General features: G+C 45.8%; 1 protein-coding gene and 1 long non-coding RNA gene across 2 annotated transcripts in view; one reads left to right on the plus strand and one right to left on the minus strand.

The window, feature by feature from the left end:
• The window catches only part of LOC141978149 (uncharacterized), a 143056-nt gene that overhangs the window by 76535 nt on the left and 47389 nt on the right, over positions 1–19132 (plus strand). The gene's annotated exons all lie outside the window — the stretch shown is intronic.
• LOC141978223 (indoleamine 2,3-dioxygenase 2-like) lies at positions 362–17117 on the minus strand. The gene is made up of 10 exons (XM_074940147.1): positions 16803–17117; positions 13024–13119; positions 11672–11791; positions 11005–11123; positions 10517–10531; positions 9655–9754; positions 8655–8772; positions 7103–7154; positions 3416–3564; positions 362–1362 (listed from the first exon to the last, which is right to left on the minus strand). The coding sequence occupies exons 1-10, from the start codon at positions 16899–16901 to the stop codon at positions 992–994; spliced, it is 1239 nt and encodes a 412-aa protein (XP_074796248.1). The 5' UTR covers positions 16902–17117; the 3' UTR covers positions 362–991.

Consider the following 19132-nt stretch of genomic DNA (forward strand, 5'->3'; position numbering starts at 1 on the left):
GTAACATTTCTCAATTCTACCCCCCCCCCCCCCCAAAAAAAAATCCTTGAGGAATTTAGAGATGCATAGAGTTTAAGGCCAGAGATGCTCCCCTTATTCTTCTGAGCCTCGCAATCTGGAATGACTTCCCCCAGCAAACGAGGACATGGATCTGTTTTTATTATTTTTACAATCAGTGTTGTTGAAACTCCTGCTGAGCCATGGGGTGGAGAGTAATGTTGCTGGCAGCCTGAGAGTGGGTAGAAAAGATTCCAACCTGCTCAAGTACTTGCTAGTATTAAGAAAACATTCAGGATCAATGTTAGTTTGGAATACTGACTACAGTTCTCAAAACTGGGTGCCTAATACTTGGATCCCTTAATCTGTATTCAAGCTCCTAAATAACTGGCCGGAATTTTTGAGTCTCCCTCTCTTAGCCCCCACCAGCAGCTGCCTCCGGCCACCTGTGACTCATGTCACAACGTGGTCATCGGGGAAGGGACTGCTTATCTCGGGAACTTCCAGGCTGCTGAGAGGCAGGAAAGTTTTTTGCAGTTTCCTGTCTGAATGAAGGTGAAGCGAAGGGTAAGTCCACACAGGGATAAAAAACCCGTGGCTGGCCCAGGTCAGCTGACTCAGGCTCGCGGGGCTAACAATTGCTGTGCAGACATTTGGGCTCGGTCCCACGCCTGAATGTTTACACAGCAACGTTTAGCCTCCCAAGCACCAGCTGTGCCGTGCTGCAGGTCTTTTATCCCGCTGTAGGCATACCCTCTGTGTCAGATGGGCAATGGTTTTCTTCCAGTGAATCACCCCAGGGTTCACTTATTCCCAACATTGAATGCCTTTTGTGTTCATAGGATGCTCTACCTAAGATGGACCTTTCAACTAGGGCGATCCCAGCCAGATCCTGGCACATGTGCTACATGCCAATATTAAACAAAAAGCTCTTTTGGTCTTAAGCTTGCGCGTGCCTCTCGTCCCTAGTGAAACACATGCGGCACGACAGCGTTTAACCCTGGATTATCCCTGCTCTCGTTGTGTCCCTGACACTCTTCAAGAAGCTCAGGATGCCTGAGCCACCAGTGCCCCTCTCTTGTAACGACGAAGGCGGGTTAATCTGAAGGCTGCCCGCCCAGTGGCTTGGTTTCCCTTTCTTGGCTTTGGCATTAGCAGCTGCTGTGGTGATGTACTTGGTGACAATAGCAATGTGATAGGTTCTCAAGTCCACCAGGGCGGACACACACTGGTTGTAAGCTATGCGTAGCTTTTCGTTTCCAGCGGACAGTATATGTTGCTTCAGTGAAGGGGCAGAATGGATTTCTTCTATGAAGGCCCTGTGGTGGGGTGGCATGTAGTCCCTCATCCTGTGTAGAAATGCAGCTGGAAAAGACCAAGAAAGGAAGAGGTGAATCACTTAGCTCCCCCCTCCTATCTTTGGCTATTAATTATTAAAGCTAATCTTGACAATTCCCAGGGAATACTTTAATATCGGGACCTGCGTAACATCTAACCTGCTATGATTCGTTCTAGAGTGCTTCCGACAGGTGCTATCCTGATCTTCCCCAAAATACCCTGCCAGCGGGTCTCAACCCTGACCTGCCAAGCACTTGCTGACATGTCCGAGCAGAGAATGCCAGCTGTGTAGAATTGACATGGATCAATAAGGGACTAGCTTGAAACCCACCCAGCACTTTTGCATTTGTGACCTAAGTCAGATTTGCCTGCAGATCCCAAGCATAGAAAACAAGCCCATATTTCCAACTGCACCCAGAACTCCCATCCATGGCTTCCCAGTAGCCACAGATCTTGGTAGGGAAGGTCGTGCCGGAGTCTCTCACTGCCCCTTGACAGCAGTAGTGATGGTGACTTGCTTTATAGCCTAAGAGGGCAATTGGTGACCACTCTTTTTTTTTTTTTTTTTTTCCGGGCCTGGAGGCTCTTAATCAGTGGCACCTTACAGTATCCATCCTATTGATCCTGTTGCAACTCTACGGGTCTCTAGTGTGCTCTGTAATTTGAGTAATGTAGTATGGTCTCTCTTCACAAATGCATGTGGCTAAATATCCCCAGTGAGTAATATTGGCTCTTATATCAAGAAATATATCCCTAATAAACCAAGGGCATGCAATAAATCTGGAGAGATCCTGTAGTTCGTTTAGCCTTGCTTAAGACTAAAGCACTATCGCTTTCCATTCTTTGTTCTTTCAAGGTATATCTGTGTAAATGGGGGAAAATAATAAAGCGAATCAAAAACATTAAGTGCCTTTAAAAAAACCTGATAAATATAAATTGCGGTTTTCAGCATGAGCATATTTGTAAGAGGCCCTATTTATAGTTCAGATAAGCAAATGAAAAATCACTTTGAGTATGTTCAGATCAAATCTGCTCAGATTTTAGAAAAGTCTCTAGTAAAACTCTGCTCTTTAATAATGAATACTTCACTCTGGTAGCATGCTTCATAGCGCTTTGCACGGTTGGAAAGCCTCAGCATCTCTATTCTACACATGGGGAAACTGAGGCCGGGGCACACTTGGATTCGTTTTCTAGCTCTATAACCAAATGACAGAGTTTCAGGTCCTGTGGGTGAAATTCAGCCCAAGGCCAATGCGCCACTGCCCTCCTCAAAGGAGGGCTTAAAGCCAACTTAAGGGGGGCGTTGGATTGGTGGTGGAACGCTGGAAGGGGGTGAATTCTACCCAGTGTGCATTTCCCAGCCTGCCTTCAGAGGCTGAAGAGTTGCTGGTGCTGGGACGGTGTTCCTGTCTCACTGAAACCAGTGCAGCACAAACCTCCAGCATGTGTAAAATACTTTTCCATCTTTGCTACTTCTCATTCCTCATGCATCCTGTTTATCTCCATGAGGCAGGGCCATCAAGTCGTGCATCAAGCCCTTTATTCACAACATGTACAGGAAGCTTTACTTTCCCTTCCTCTTTATCTCCTTTCAAGAGAATAGGACTAACTGGAATGTGAAAAGAACCACCCCCCTAACCCCAATACTGCAGCGCACCACTAGGGTTACATATTTAACCCCAAAGCCATTGGGCACTCCTAGCCCACATGTCCTCGTTTCAGTTCCTAGTTAGGCTAATTATAACATGTGTACATGGGGGGTGAGTTGATGTTACTGGCAGCATCTGCACTCTTGCGCTTCCTGCCGGTGCTGTGTCCATATATAACCTAGACAGACCTGTTTGGTTTGAATTAGTCTATTAAGTAGGGCATGCCTTTGGGATTTGGTAAGGGGGCTGCCAGAACCTGGGTTTAATAGACATCCTCCCACAATGTATTGAAGGGAACTTCTTCCCAGCTGACACAGAAGCAGGTGGATTTTGAGACAGTCTGACATATGGCTTTATCCGTTTGTAAATATACCTGATATAGAGCCATACCCATCTGCTTAAACAAATAAGCAAAGTTTTGTTTGACTTACTGCTTTCCTTGCTATGACGAATTGCTAATAACTCATCGAAGGCATGAAGTACTGTGCTCTGTGCTGCGCTCCCTCCAGAATATGACATGGGCTCATCAGAAACTCCTTCATATATCAGCCCTCCTGGCATTGCTGGGTTATCTTTCCACCTTTAATGAGAGTGCAAGGCAGTAAGAAATGGTGCTTCAGTGAGCTAAGAACGCTGCATTCGATAAACAGGGCAAGACTTCAAAATGCTGACCCTACACAGGCCAGATGGAGTAAATCCTCCTAGGTCTGCCTCCTACATCATCATCATCATCATCTTGGGGCTAACGCTCTTTTCAAGTCAAGTCCTCAAATGTTAATATATTACACAGGAAGAAACTGAACACAAGATGTGTCTGTAACAACAAGTTCTTCTCGTGCTTCATCCTTCGATACTTCCCTTCCCCATCCTGTGTGTGTGTGTGTGTGTGTGTGTGTGTGGTCATCCCGTGCCATGGCACGGGAACGCAGACTGCAGCATCTCAGATTAGGGACCTGCCATTTCCCTGTAAAGTGATACGCACGACTGTGCTGCATGAGAAATGAATACAACAAACCAACAGCAGCAATACTGATTACAAATATAACCCATCCATCCCCTCTCAAGAAAATTCAGCGGGAGAAATAGGTGATGGTACTGAGGATAAGCCATCCAAGACCGCTGCATAATCCTTGTACACCATCCAGACCTGTCGTCGTCTGCTGGGTTAAATGCCGCAGAAAACGCGCTCTGGGTAGAAGAGCACCGTGTGCGCGTCTGCTGACGCTCCTGCTGTGCGCTTGTTTGTAAACCGTCCTTTAGAACCTTCGGTAGCCAGATGCTCATGAGATCAGCAATGCCTATTTTAAGCCGTTTGTTAACAATCGCGTGAAGCAGAATGACGACCGCTCAGATTTTCTCGGCTGCCTGGAATACTCAGGAGAAGCATCAAACTTGCGCAAGGCTACAGTGGTGGCGGGGGGGGGGGAAGGGTCTCTAATGAAACAGGATTTCTATAAAATAATATTTTGGCAGTGATCAGTATGGTGGTAAGCATTTTAGCAAGATAAACTCTTGGCTCCTGAGATTTTAATTCCATTCTGTATAGTTCTTTAGGAATTAAAAGGGGTATGGCTTTTTAAAGGGGGTGTGTGTGTGTGTGTGTGTGTGTGTGTTCCTCAGCAACAGAACATATAATTGCAAGGAGCAAGCTCTCAAGGTAATAGGCAGGGACTGGGCACTCAATTCTCATTAACCTCCAGGGCGGTTACTCTGAAATGACTGTGTAGTGGTCTTAAAATGTAACCTTAATTGTCTCAGATACCAAGAGCGTCCTTGTTCATTGTAGTAGGCCACTGGACTGCTGCATAATCGTGATCGATCCATTCCATGGTTTTGAAACCAACCTCTCCCTGGTAATCTCTCTCAATTTCTCCTTTTTAATTTACAGTGCAGAGCTTACAGCTTTGCTATGAGCTAAAATTTTCTAAATGACTCTACCTCAGTATTGGATCTTGAAATGTCGTCATGCCTGCTAGACTAGGGGGCAAGGGGGAATTATTAAAAGATACAAAGGGCAGTTAGGCTCCTGACTAACTCCCCTGCCCCTGACTTTCAATGGGGAGCTGGAAACCTAGCTGCACTTTGTGTCTCTGGAATCTCCTCCTACGTTCCTTGTAGCAGGGACTTGTCTTGCTTTTCTATAAAGCACCAGTGTTTCCTATAAACACTGACTATGCGATAGTGTGAACCATGGTAGTGGAAAGCATACAGGCTCTGTTGCCTGAAAACAAAATTGCAGTGGTACCATCCCAAGCCCCATCACCGTTGCTGGGAAACTTGTGTTTGGTGGTTTTGCTAAAAGGAAAATAATAGCAGAATAACATTGCTGTATTATTCTCAGATCTGCTGGGTTAGGAGAGCATTTGAGGCAGATATAACGAAGTCCTAAACGTTTTTTTCCTTTTCTTTCTTTTTTGTCACCTTTCCTTTAGCATAATGATTCCCCGGGATACAGAGTAGGGACAACTTTTTGTTTCCTGGAATGGAGTGCAGGGTTTTACCTTTATGTAATGTAATTCCCCTACCCTCACAAAAAACACTAGTCTTCAGCAAACCAATAAACTGGCCAGGCGTGTGTGTGTTTTTTTTTTTGTTTTTTTTTTTTCCCTGATCTGACGTGCTTTTTTCACCACTCCTCCTCCAAACCCTGCAGTGTTTGCTTTATGCATCGCATGTTTACAAATGCTAAAAGCTCTGAATGAATGGAAAGGGGTGGGGGCAGGAATCAGGATTCTGGAAATAACTGTGCCCTGCCCTGAAAATGTCTCCTGGCTTCTGAAGAGTGGATATATTTAGCTGTTCATACTACTGAAATGTTGCAATTTTGGGGTTTCAGTTAGGTGTCTGGGGCTGACCCTCCCCCTTACATTAACTTCCAGGAGCAGCTGTTATACAAATCTAAGAGGGAAAATAGTTTTATCATCAAACTTTCAGTTATTTTAGCTCTCCCAGAAATACATTTATAGTAACCTCCAGTCCTGTGAAGTTTATAACAGAACAGAGTTCAAAGCAGGCTGACAACCTTCAAGACAAGGTCAGTTTAGATGGAAAACTGAAGAAAATTTAAGATGCAGCAGGCCTTTACACTCAGGAACACTGACACCTCTTTTAAAATTAGAAACCCCCAAATAACACTGATATTAGAGTAACTTTGGGGGTTCTGAGCTCTCCAAGTGAGGATCTGGCATGACAAAGGCGTTTTGAATGAGACTTCAGTTATTCCTGAGATTTTTGTTGTTGCTTTACACACCACCACTCAGGGGTAGGGGTGTGTGTGTGTGTGTTCATTAATGAGCGGCATCCTGTTAACAGTGGCAAGGTAATTTGTTGTTGTGATTCCATGGAGAACAGCAGAAGAGACCTACTGACCTTCCAGCAATGTCTATAGAGACATTATATATGGAGAGAGAGACTATATAGCACAAGATCAGGAAGAGAGAACTGAAAGTGTGTGGATTGTAATCTCTTTGGGGCAGGGACTGTTGTTTTGTTCAGAAGGACAATGGGGCCCTGTTCTGTGACTAGGGCTCTGACACGGTACAAATAATTAACAATGTGTCCAACAAAAAACCACCCATCTCCCAGGGTTGCTAGCTGGGTCAAGAACTTTTCATGATCCATTTCCGTATGATTGATACTAACAATGTTCATGGTGCAGAAAACACCTGGGGGTGGGCTAGCCTTTTGAAAGGCAGGGACAGACCCTGGGAAAGGCAGAGGAGGAATTCTGACCAGGCGCTGTGCTGTGCTCTCTTGCTGATACAGGCTCCTGTGACCATTGTCTCCATATATGAGAAGTTTAGGATTGGGGCAGGGCGGAACACACCTGAGCCCCGGGGACCTCTTCATCCCATGCGTTCGGCTGGCCCAGCATGGATAAAGTAAACAAAACATTCCCTTTCCAAAAGAGGGCTCTGAGGCAGTACAAATAATTTTACTGCCTCGTGTCTAGGCACAAGGGCGTCACTCGCTATAACCTGCGTTATCCCTGCTGCACAAGAGAGACTATGGCACCTGATGTACCTACATCAGGGCTGCCTTCCTCCAACAGCCTCCTCTCTACCCTTGGGAATTGCTGACATGATCATTCCAGAGGGAAATGCGCACCACGTACTTACCCAGACAGAAAGATCCGAATCACGGCATAAAATATTGCTGGATCCACATGGTCTAGGAAAGAAATCAAAGTGTGATGTTACTCCAAGCCAATGGCAGTTACTTACTTCTGCATCAGCCTTCCCCCATCTCCCATCTCTTCCTTCTCAGTCTGAGCGAGAAATGCCCTGAATCTTTAGAAAAACAACTTGCGGAGGAGGCTGGAATGCTGTGCCCTGCCACCATCCCCCTCCCAAATGTGACCTGGCCCCTTTAATGCTCCCGTGAGCTTCATTCGTGGCACTTAATGTTCACTTGAAATAATGGAACTCCAGGTACTGGGAGCTGTTGCACCACGTGACTGGCTGATGTAGCAGAATTAAGCTGTCTCTGGCCAAGACCTCAGCAGCTTAGGCTGTTGCTCATATTGTTCTATGGATTCTTCCCTGAGTGCTCTGATGTTGGCTCTGCCATCCTGCCGAGACCTCAGTACCATCCCCCTGCCTTGGCCCCCACTGGCTGAGAGCTGGAAATGCTCTCAAGGGCAGGTTTCCCCATATGGACCCATTTAGTTCTGTCTGTCGCCGTGGCTGCCTAAGCACATCGCAAATGTGCTTCGCGCAGAAAACGTGCTCTCCCCACCTAAGCACGTCATGGTAACTTCACTTGAAACAAATGCATCACAGCGTCTATGCCTGTCTGTGTTCCTTGTTGGTGCAGGATCATGCTGCTGCTGGCAAAGTCTGATTACAGCCTGCCGGTGACAGTGGAGAATCACAGTGGGTTCAGAGGTCAGTGCAGCTAACATTACCCCCCCTCCCACTGTACTTGTATCTCAGTAATGGAGAGGAGGGGGCATGAACGTCTGGTAAAGCCAGGAGCTGTTGTATTAAAAAGAACTGGTCATTTATAAGGATGTGGAATAACAGAGGTGCAGTCTGAACTCCTCCCACACGGAGACCACTGGAACTCCCATGAAGAGCGCCACGTTGTCCATCATGGGGATGTGAGAGCTGGGTTCTAATCCTGGTTTGGGCCCTAACTGGCTGCTGTATCTCAGACAACTAACAGTAGCTGTGTGTGTTCCTTTCTATAAAATAGTCTTCTGCTTCACAAAAAAATGTGTAGGGACGTGATTTGAGATCCCTGGGTAGAAAGTGCCATGTTATCATTAAGCATTCACTCTTCTGGAATTCCCTATTTCCGTACCAGGGGACAGACACCAGACTAACCGTTCACTCTGGCTAAGCAAGGCTGGTCACAGCTGTTCTGGAATCAGAGGGGAGTTGAAGAGCAGTGAGAGGCTTTTCAGTGTTGCTGCTCTGAATGTCTCACAAAACTCCCTTGATTTTCATTCGGGACTCTTGCTGAGCAATACAGACATACACACATCCCTGCACTGTCCTGGGAATATCTGTCTTGCGTTGGATTTTCTCCAAGCCGTGACACCTGCAGCCCTGTCCCTGCCTAGAGTCTTTCTACTCTGTGTGCAAATGTATTTCCACTCCTGTATCCCAGTGAGTTAATGTCTGTGCCGTGATCTAAAGACATCTACGTGTGAAGTAGTAGTATTACCGTGCATCCGTTTCAAAGCATCGGTCATCTCTTTAACGGCCTTTGCCAGCTCTTGCAGGGCCTTATGCAGGGACTCTTTGTCAGGCTGCAGGATGGCATTACCTGCCTGAACAACTGCCTGTAAGAGAACAGTGGAAGAGCTGTGATGTATTGGAGCAACTTGGGTTTATGTGCCCTCGGTGTGCTCTGGGCACGCTGCCCCCTCTTTCATTGGGACAGGCTCTCCTTATCTTATTGGCTCATCCTGAGCTCACCTGGCAGGGCTTTCTCACCTTGCCATGGTAAGAGAAACCTAAGCAAACTGCCACCATGCTAGAAGGTGGAGATTGTTCTAAATTCCGACCCCTGAAACACTGGCAGATGCTGGGACAGGATCTCCCAAAGCAAAGCACAGGAGAGATGGTGGTTCTGTGCCCATCCGTGCCCCCAACACAGGATTGCACAATAACTCCAGATGTGACTTCCCGACCAGTGGCAGGCATTGGTCTCCATGGCTGTGTTTGCGACATTCTCTGTTTATCAACAGCACAGGGGAACGTAGGCAGTAGCAGTGCAAGCATCTGTATACGTACGTTCTACGCTAACACAGAGAGAACCTTCCCCTGGGGGAATACCTGCTAGGCAAGTGCATTCTACATATCCCATTCAGTTGTTTGCCAAGACTGCTAACAAAGTGGCCTATGTCTTCTGAGAACAGCCACCCCTCCTCTTCCAGGTGAGCAGCCATTTGTCAGCCTGGGGTACTACAGATCTGGGCCACGTGATCTGGGCCCTTCATCTTTATCTTCTGTTTTAATTCCTAATAAATCTGACTGCAGGCCAGACCACCTTTGTTCAACAGACTCTTTTTTGACAATAGTCCATTCCACTGATACCTCTGAAGTGACCTCCTATCCACTTTGCCTATGCCTGCAGATCTGAGCGAATTGCATCGGGAGTTGTAAAGCATTAAGAGAAATGTTTGTCTGCCCAGGATGGCACCACATGAGTTGTACTGTACCTTAACCCCAGGCGCTGCTGCCTTCTCAACAAGGAGAGTAACTAGAATGAATCCTCTCAAACTCTCCCCTCCGGGCAGGGAAAAGATGGTGTCCAGATTCCTTTAAGGATGATGATGATTTTGAAATCACATAACGTGTGGAGATTAAAACACACAAATTCTAGGAATGAGACTAACTGGCCCTTCACGCTCCCTCCACCTCACTGCTCTGACGTGCAGTCAGCCAGGTTCTAGCCAGACCCTGCAACACAAGTGTTTGCACTAGCTTTGGTCAGGCTCCAGTACACGACAAACCTTGCTGCTGGGTAGGTAGCAGTGTGGGGATATAAAACGCCTTCCTCCTCTTAATCCCTTTCCCCAGCCACCACATCAGGATTGGGGAGAGGATGCCACACACTGAGAACCCACCTGAATTTTTCAAGTCTTTGGGCATTCAGAGTGGAAGACATCTGCATTGCAGAAGGCAGCACCTGCCTCCTATGCAAATTGCAAGTGGCTTGTACGTCCTACTCCCAGCCCCTCAGATCAAAATGGGGCATGTAGGGTCTGATTTTTTTTTTTTTCAAAGGAGCTCCGTACCCCACATGCACCCAATGAGCTGAGTCCATCTCCACAATCCATACCTATGTGTGAAAGATCACAGCTGTAGTCTGGTTTACAGAAGTCTGGGGGTCACATAGAGGCCACCCAGCTGCTGCTATGGGGCATTGGAATTCCTCTGCCCAAGAGTGAGCTGTTACGTTGTGCTCGTGTAGCAGGAGACAGATGTAAACTAAAAAGAGCCCTGAGGTGATGGAGCAAATAATTGAATTGAAACAAAGCTAATACAGTTAAAAAATAAATAAGCATATTAGATACTTACTCTATTTCCAAAGGGCTACAGGAGTTTCGGGTATTGACAGCAAGAGTGCGAGAAAAGGAAACAGGAATAACAAATCACTATATAGAAATGGAATCTATTACCAAAGAGATGTGTGTACTTCAGAATGAGATTTTTGTCCGAACACTGATGTTAACAGTAATGTGGCTCTGGCTCCTGTTTTTCCATGTGTGCACACCACCTCCCCCCTCAATTGATAAAGAACTGGACTCTCACACCAAACCTGAGAAGATCTTAGTAGGGAATATTTATCTTTCATGCCAGCCAGGCTCAGAATGGAGTAAGACAGGGAATATTTTAAAGGACTATCAAAATGTCAGAGCTAAAATCTAAATGGACAAAAATGGTCTCAAACCTTCCTCCTAGATTGACCAATGGTTGCATTTGTGCCGATTTGATACCTAACACAACCATTTTAACAACTCGATTTCGGTCTGTCCAGCTGTAGATTTCAGTGTTCTTACATTTACCCATTAAGATTCTTTTTCTTCCAGTTCACTAGCACAAAATCCGCGTGGACCAGGATAGGAGGCAGCCCAAGCATCTGTGAGATCTCCCAGTAGGGAACAGCAAGGTTTCGTGGCAGAAGCTGGAAGACACAAACTTGTGCTTACTCATTTTCTCCTGAAAATGATCCAGTTGGAATGTTCGATGTAGCAGGCTCCTAGTCAGCAGGGAGCCAGGGGCACACTGGCCAGCATGCTCTGGTCTCAGACCCCAAGAGTACATCTGTGCTGCAAAAAAAGGAGTGTTCTTAACTTGGCTTTAAGTAGCAAGGAAGACACAGCAACTTGGGTTAAAGTTAAAGCCTGCAGGGAAGCTGGGGTTTGAACTCAAGCTGCCAACCTGAGTGAAAAGCCGAGTTGCCAGGTGTTTGCTGCTATTGGAACCCAAGGTAAGAAGGTTCCTTTTTCTGCAGTGTAGACGAACCCTCGAGCTGCACTTTGCTATTGATGCTGACTGATGTCAGGTAAGCTCAGAGCTTTATACCTGTCAATAACGCAAGCAGTTCCCAGCTCAGCATGGACTTTCCAGCCCTCTGCAGGTACAAACACTTTACCTGAAGGGAGCCATTCTGCTGCCTATTCTGGTAGCATTTATCTGAAAAGAGCAAATCCGTTTTGGTGCAGCTTTTACCTTGACGGTCTCCTCCTCGCCTTCTTGCCAGACGAACCCCATCGTGATGAAGCTCAGTGCCAGGTGGGCCAAGCGCAGCTCTCGGTGCCCTTTGAGATGCTGACTGCTCAGCTGGGGCATCTGCCAACAAAAAACTTGTGAATAAGGCATTTTTGGTGGTAAAAATTACCACCACCAAAGATCTCAATGCACCTGGCCAACTCCCAATACCTTGTGGAGATAGTCTCCTCCCAAAAACCGAGGCACCGAAGCAAAATAATTTGCCTTGCATCACAAAACAAGTTAGTCTGAGCTCAGAACAGGACTCAGGCATCCTGATGCCCATCCCTGTGCTCTGTCACATCTGTGAAATATCCTTGCTGCCATCAACACACACTGCTTCTCTGCTCTGCCTTTTCTTCTTTCTGCCTTACAACAGGGCTTATTACACTGATGGAACTTCTCATTTGTAGCACTACTATATGGTAACCCCCCTGGTCTATTTAGAGCAGCAGCTCTCAACCTTTCCAGACTACTGCACCCCTTTCAGGAGTCTGATTTCTCTTGTGTACCCCAAGTTTCACCTCACTTAAAATCTACTTGCTTACAAAATCAGACATAAAAAGACAAGTGTCACAGCACACTTACTGTAAAATTGCTTATTGTCTCATTTTTACCATATAGTTACAAAATAAACCAACTGGAATATGAATATTGTACTTACATTTCAGTGTATAATATATAGAGCAGTATATACAAGTCATTGTCTGAAATTTTAGTTTGTACTGACTTAGCTAGTGCTTTTTATGTAGCCCTGTTGTTAAACTAGGCAAATATCTAGATAAGCTGATGTACCCACTGGAAGACCTCTGCATACCCTGGTTGAGAACCACTGTTTTAGAGAAGCTTTGCAGAAGCGTGTTCTTCCCTCTCACATCTAGTCTTAAAAAAAAAAAAAAAAAAAAAAAAAAAAAATCACTGAGAGCTAATTTGAGATTAAAGGTGCTTTAGCAAAGCTCTAGATGCAGGAATCTGGAATAGTTTCATGTTATGATTAACTCCCAACCTATGTACTTTCTAGCTGAAATGATGAGTTCCGGCCCATCTTTGTGCTTCACCTCTAGTGACACCTGAAGAAAATCTCTCTGTATTACACACTGTATAGGAGAAGCTGTTGTTTTTTTTTTTTTTAATAACTTTTCTCCCCTTTTGGTTTTTTAATCCCTATATGTCAGGATCTGTGTTTTCCTAATGTTTGTGTGTAGCTTCGTTTGAAGATGAAGCTCCAGTTCTGCGGAGGTGACTGGCACCAACATTAATTTTGAGGTTAATCCCTAAGAATCTTTAATCCTCTGCTTGAATTCTATAGGTACCTTGTAAACTTGTGAACGGAGCTGATGGCTCTGGATCAGGTGAGGCAGGTTGTTGGCAATCTCCATCCAAGGCCCGTAGGGAGCAGGGAGTTCACTCTAGAACAGACAAAAGGCCTTAAATCATCAAACAAGTCTGTTAGGAGCTGGCACAATTAAAAAGTCATTGGCTGGATCTCCCCACCGAGCCCTAATCTGATGGGCAAGTTCATGATTGGTGTAGTGATGGATGCTATGCGGCAGGAATGAGGGGCATTTGCAGAGTTCAGGGAGGCAGGACTGCAGGGTGGGATTGACAGGCAGGACTGGTAGAGCTGCGTGTTCAGGAGGGAGTCCAAGACTGGAGTAACGGGCAACTGAAGCGTATCTGAGGAATTGTGCTGGATACTTGCAAAGTGCCTCACCGGGCAATATCTGGCCTGGGTCCTCTTTCTTCTTGTTAAATACTGTGGTGCTTAAAAAGAGCAGTGAGGTAGAGGGGGGTGGGTGGGGGGTGTGTGTGTGTGTGTCATATTTCTGAGGGGAAACACAGCTGCCTTTCTTCAACTGGAGAATCCTGATCCTATCACGGTATTTTGTATCCACTGATTTTCATGAAGAATAATTCCCTTTGGGGCCACATGGCTTTTATATTTTATCTGGGATCAATGTAAACTAAGTGGCTATTTAATTGTGTGGGATCTGAACAGGATGAAGGTTTAATGGAGGTTTTTTTTTTCTGCTTTTAAAAACTTCACTCTAATGACCCACTGATAACTGGTGTGAAATAAATCCCTTGTTCTCTCACCCCTTTGCCTCTGGTGATCGCAGGCAAGGTAAAGGAGAGGACAGGCTCATTTCCTGATGTTGCCCAATGTCGCTCCTGTTACTTCTGCCTTCCCCGGATTCTAAGGCATTTCCCTCTTCCTTGCAGGGGGGACCCAGACAGTGTGGTACTAGCTGACTTGCAATCAGTTTAGATTGGCTTCTTTTCCTCCTTCGTTCAAGGACGGTTGATGGAATTTAAAACACACAGACACAAAGTAGGGAGTGTGTTGTGGAGGTGCCCAGCAGGTAGGGAGTGGTGTTCCCCATGGAGCCAGTGGGGGAGTATGGGGCTATTTTAGGATTCCCCCAATGTCAGTCCCTTCCATGGCCATTAAATTAGAATCGAGACTTTTTTTTTTCTTTTAAAGCACAAATGGAGTTTCTCACTGCTCTCCTGTGAGTGAGGCTTTATTTGGGAATAGCAAAGAGACTCACATGAAAAACTGAGTAACAATTTGGCTGCACTACCGAGCTGAGGTTAGCCAGCTTCTGAAAACTACCGCTCAGCTCAGCTGAGCTCCCTGCATAATCCAACCCCTCTGATGCGCCTGGCCAGCCATTATGGTGCACAAGACATTCAGGATGTGTTCTCTCTGGGGATGGGTGGGGAACTGTTACATTATCTTTTATGTGCCAAAAGGGGCAGAAAATGAGCTACTTCTGAAAGTACTTTTGTGGTGATTAGCGGCCTGCAATGAGCAGATGGGGCAGAGGAGCTGGCTTGAATTGAATGGTTTGTTTTGTTTTTCTGGTATTGCTGAGCACTTTCCAAACAGAAACAAGCAGAGTCCCTGCACGGGGAATATATAACTCCTTCCCCAGCAGAGATGCACACACCAAGGGGGCCACTTTGTTTGTTAGTGATTACCTATATAATTATTATGATTACATTACCATAGCAGCACATTGTAGCTTGGCTCTAAAAGAGTCATTCGCCATGAGATGCAGACAAAGAACAGATCCCAGCAGGCAGCAATCCTTGCATCGGGAGCTGTTTGGCTGTGACACGTTCAACGCCACAGCTAACACAGCACTGACAAACGCCAAGCATTCGAAAGCTGAGTCAGGCCCCGGGTGGTTTAAAAAGAACCCAATATCTTAAGAAATCTCATGGTTTTATTGGCTTTTATATGGGTCACTTGTTTAGACTTACTCTGCAAAGCTTTTGTTGCTGTTGTTGTTTTTTAATGACAGATTCTTGTGTAGTAACATGTCTCTGAGAGCAGCATGTGAGGGAAATGGAGCCGCTCTGTAATAATGGTTGAACCATGTATGTTGACCTAGTTATTGAGATATTACTAATGACTACACCAGCTTAGATTAATGAGGAGGACTGTAAGGAAACAGAATGGCTCAAGATAAGCCACCCCTTGGTAAACACTTGTGGGTTCTTGAGAGATGATGGTTGAACTATTAACTTTGAAGAGTGACATCCTGGCTCCAGGCATCTTATAAAACGGGTTTTGATGAGCAGGGCCAAAGCCTGGAAACCAGATGATCAAAAGGGCTGTGGCAGTTTAAAAAGGGAGCCTGAGAGGGGGAGTGGTTGTTTGTCTGGGTGGAACCAGACTGATACATAGGACCAGTTGATGTGCCTGAAGAAGTGAGGTCTGCTTCGGGGATAGTTAAGCCTTTTGGTAAGATAAACAGGTAGAGACTCTCTCTCTCTCTCTTTCTTTAAAATCCCTTTTCTCTAAGCGCTTTGTTCTGGCTGCAAAATAAACAATCTTGTGGTTTTCAGACGGCTGTCTCCAAAGGGGAGTGGGTGTTCATAGAAACATAGGGCTGGAAGAGACCTCTGAGGCAAGTCATCAAGTCCAGCCCCCTGCGCTGAGGCAGGGCCAAGTAAAGCTAGACCATCTCTGACAGGTATTTGTCCGACCTGTTCTTAAAAAGCCTCTAGAATAGGGAGGTTGTACACTCCCCATCATTGGAGCCTAACTTCCCTCGTAGGTTAGATATTAGGAATAACCTTCTAATACATCTCCCTTGCTGCAGTTTAAGCCTATTAGTTATTTTTTTCTTTGGACATGGAGAACAGATGATCCCCATCCCCTTTGACAGCCCTTCAAATACGTTAAGACTCTCTTGTCTCCCCTCAGCTGCCTTTTCTCAAGACTAAACATGGCCAATTTTTTAACCTTTCCTCATAGGTCAGGTTTTCTAAACCTTTTATCATTTCTGTTGCTTTTCTCTCCAATTTGTCCTTGTCTTTCCTAATGTGCAGTCTCAGTGTGTGCAGAAGGCAATCAATCCTGCTGTTCTGGCATTTCACTATCTGTGGAACATTGTCTTTTTCCAGACTGGAAGGAACTGGAATGTCAGTTACCATCCTAATGACTGTAAATACAATGACTTTAAAGGCCTGATCCTGCCAGATTCTGAGCAGGTGAAGCCAGTGGGATTGTCAGTAATTAGCATTAGAATTTTGTAGGATTGGGCCTTTCAAGTGCTGGCACTGTGATTTAAACAAGTGTAGCTTAATATCAAATAGCTTGTGTTCAACTTCCCAGTCTGTATGCTGTTTCTCAGCATTTTACTGCATAATCTTGAATTGATTTCTTGGCATCCTTGCAAGCTTCTGCTCAAGGAGTGCCATTTATAATTTTGCTGTCACTTTTTAAAAAGGATTAAAGCAGAAAGTCTGTATTCTAAAGCTCACTCTCCCCTGTACTCAAACTCACGAACAATCTGTAAATACAAGATCAATTCTTTGGTGTCTTTCATTTCCCCTCTCCTCGCAGCTTGCGCCTGGCACTTTTATTGCTTTTTAAGAATTAGAATGTTATCCTCTATTTAATTTTGTTTAAATATTTAAGCAAAAAACAAATTGTATTTGTGTATAAATAAATATTAGTAAATGAGTGAATTACAAATAATTGCTACAGAATAAGACAACTGCCCACCAACCCCTCTCTTGGAAGGTGTTGCGTTTCCCTTGACATGAATGTCTCGTATAGAGAGAGAGTCCCTACCAGAGGATTTGGAAGAAGGAAGCCATAATCTTCAGAAAGCTGAAATCTTCTTAAAGTAAAAAGCAGTGGTTTCTCCTCATTTTCGCTATTAATCTCCATCGTTAGAGAGCTGAACTCGGCCTCAGTCTGGGAAAGTAGAACCTACTGCATAAGAGAAGGTTCAGACTCTATCTGGGCGCTGGCCCTGCCGTAGGAAGCATCAAATAAGCACACTTGTAATGTGCTGAGTAAGTGAAGCATTTTCCCTGGAATCCAGAGGTACCAAACCTTTGTGCTGGGCGTAGAATCCTCAATGGCCAGTGGGTCTGAGTAAACATGATTAAAGGTTACTGATAAGGCAGTGTGCGGAGCAAACTCTAATCTAAGCAAGATCCCCTTACAGAAAAGTCCCGAAAGAGAGGTTCTCCTTCTCTGTTAAGATGTGTGTTTTCTGGATACTCCTGTGGAATTCAATAAAGAGCTCTAGACTGACTTGGGAAACTTATTAAAAATATCACTCTAAATCCCCACAGATTTTAATGGGGGGAGAGGAGGATATCTACCAAGCCCTATTGGATTAATTCCAATTAAATCCAATTGGACTTTTCCAGAAGGTCTATGTCCATTTGTAACAAAAAATGGACCCATCAGAGAAGGCGCGTGTCTCCATCGCACTAAGGTGCTTGTCATTTCCTATGCTGTAGTAAAAGATGGCCTGTAGTTGATGGTGGCAATGACTTGCAAGTCACATCCTCTGATCTGCAGCCAGTGCAGTCTCCAGACCCTGCAGTTTCCAATAAATAAAGAGGTGCACCTTATCTATGCATGTTACCATCCTAGCTATGTCTGTATAGGGAGATGCATACACTCTGTGCTGTGTGGATGAGTGGAAGGCCAGGAGCGTGTGTGTCCCAAGAATGCCTGGGGACGATCTCTGCTGGCTGAGCATTAGCACTGTGATACGGGTAGCTGGTGTGAAGCCAGGAGAGAGGGAGACCTAGAATGGGAATGCATAAAGTTTGAATCACTAGATGGTTTTAAGCAGGGCCTTTGCTTACTGCATCCTAGGCCGTCAGGAAGCGGTTTAAGGATCTGGCCTTGAATAAAAAGGATCACATCCTTTGCTTGAACTTCTTCTGAGTGGTGGTGCAGGGAGACCATGTTGCATTGTGATCTGCACAGGGCTGGCAAGATAAGCAGGTCAGGCTGGGTCAGTGGTTGCAGGGGAGACCTCGTGAAGGACCCTGGACTTCCTTTGGAAATGATATTGGTGATCAAATAGGCAGGCAATTCCCTGCTCTGAGTCAGCTCTGCCTGCCTGCCCCGTTAGTCACCTCAGCTGAGGGTCCACCCGTTCATGCTTTGGTGTAAGATCCCGAGGCATGTTCCATTGTAGGCAACTATGTTCTGCTTCTCCCTAGCCATGCCCCTGTGCTCCAGCCTTGGATACAAGAGTCCCCTCCCCTCCTTTGAGTGGCTGTCGTGCAGGTCTGGGCTGGGCAGCAGCTGTTGAGTTTCAGGGTGTAGGAGTGTTCTCAGGGAACTGCCTGGGAAAGGAGTGCAAAGCCTCTCGCTCCTCTCTTAACTTAGACCCTACCCCCGCCTTGTAGGAAACCGCCCCTGTTGCCAGTACCACATGCCCTGCGGCCTCTGTTCATGTTAACTTGTGTCAGTTACAGTCCACACTGTGCTGCTGTTGTCCTGAATATCTGACCCATGTGGCTCCCGCAGTCTGCTCTGCAAAACCTGGTTCTGTAGCGCTGCCTTTCCTGTGTCTCCTGGGTGCTCTTTCTGATAATGGCCTAGGGGGGTTTCAAATACTTCCTCTCCTCCTCCCACACAGTAGTCAACACAGCTGCTACTGCTGGCTGAGGGCTGTGGTCTAGCATCACACCATGTTCATCTCCCATAGGAAAAGGGAGAGCAGGTTCTGTCTTATTTAAATAATAATAATTAAAAAAAAAGGTAGAACGAAGGACCATTTACCTTCAAGCTTCCTCTTGCTGTCTAGAATGTGACAGGTCTCAGTGGTAACTGTTGCATTGTTAAGGAGATCTACACCCCACTGGGGGAGAGTGGGGGTGTTTGTTTTATTATTATTATGTATTGCGGTAGCACCTAGAAGCCCTGACTGAGATCGGGGGCCCACTGGGCTGTGCGCTGCACACACGCATAGTGAGACAGTCCCAGCCCCGAAGAGCTCTCACACTGTAAATACAGAAACCAGACACAAGGTGGGAGAGGAAACAGAGACACAGAGAGGAAGTGACTTGTCTGAGGTCACAGAGCAGGTCGGGGACAGAGCCACTGCAATAACTTAAACAGAAGTTATGGGCTTGAAGCAGAAATTA

This window comes from Natator depressus, chromosome 26, assembly GCF_965152275.1.
Source record: "Natator depressus isolate rNatDep1 chromosome 26, rNatDep2.hap1, whole genome shotgun sequence".
Lineage (NCBI taxonomy): Eukaryota > Metazoa > Chordata > Testudines > Cheloniidae > Natator > Natator depressus.

Excerpts from the sequence above, each read along its gene's own strand:
- LOC141978223 (XM_074940147.1), bottom strand. The coding sequence starts at position 16,901 with ATGGAGATTAATAGCGAAAATGAGGAGAAACCACTGCTTTTTACTTTA. Across the intron at positions 13,120-16,802 it reads TCCTTCTTCCAAATCCTCTG|AGTGAACTCCCTGCTCCCTA; the intron begins GTAGGGACTCTC and ends TGTCTGTTCTAG. Across the intron at positions 1,363-3,415 it reads TCGTCATAGCAAGGAAAGCA|CTGCATTTCTACACAGGATG; the intron begins GTAAGTCAAACA and ends GGTCTTTTCCAG.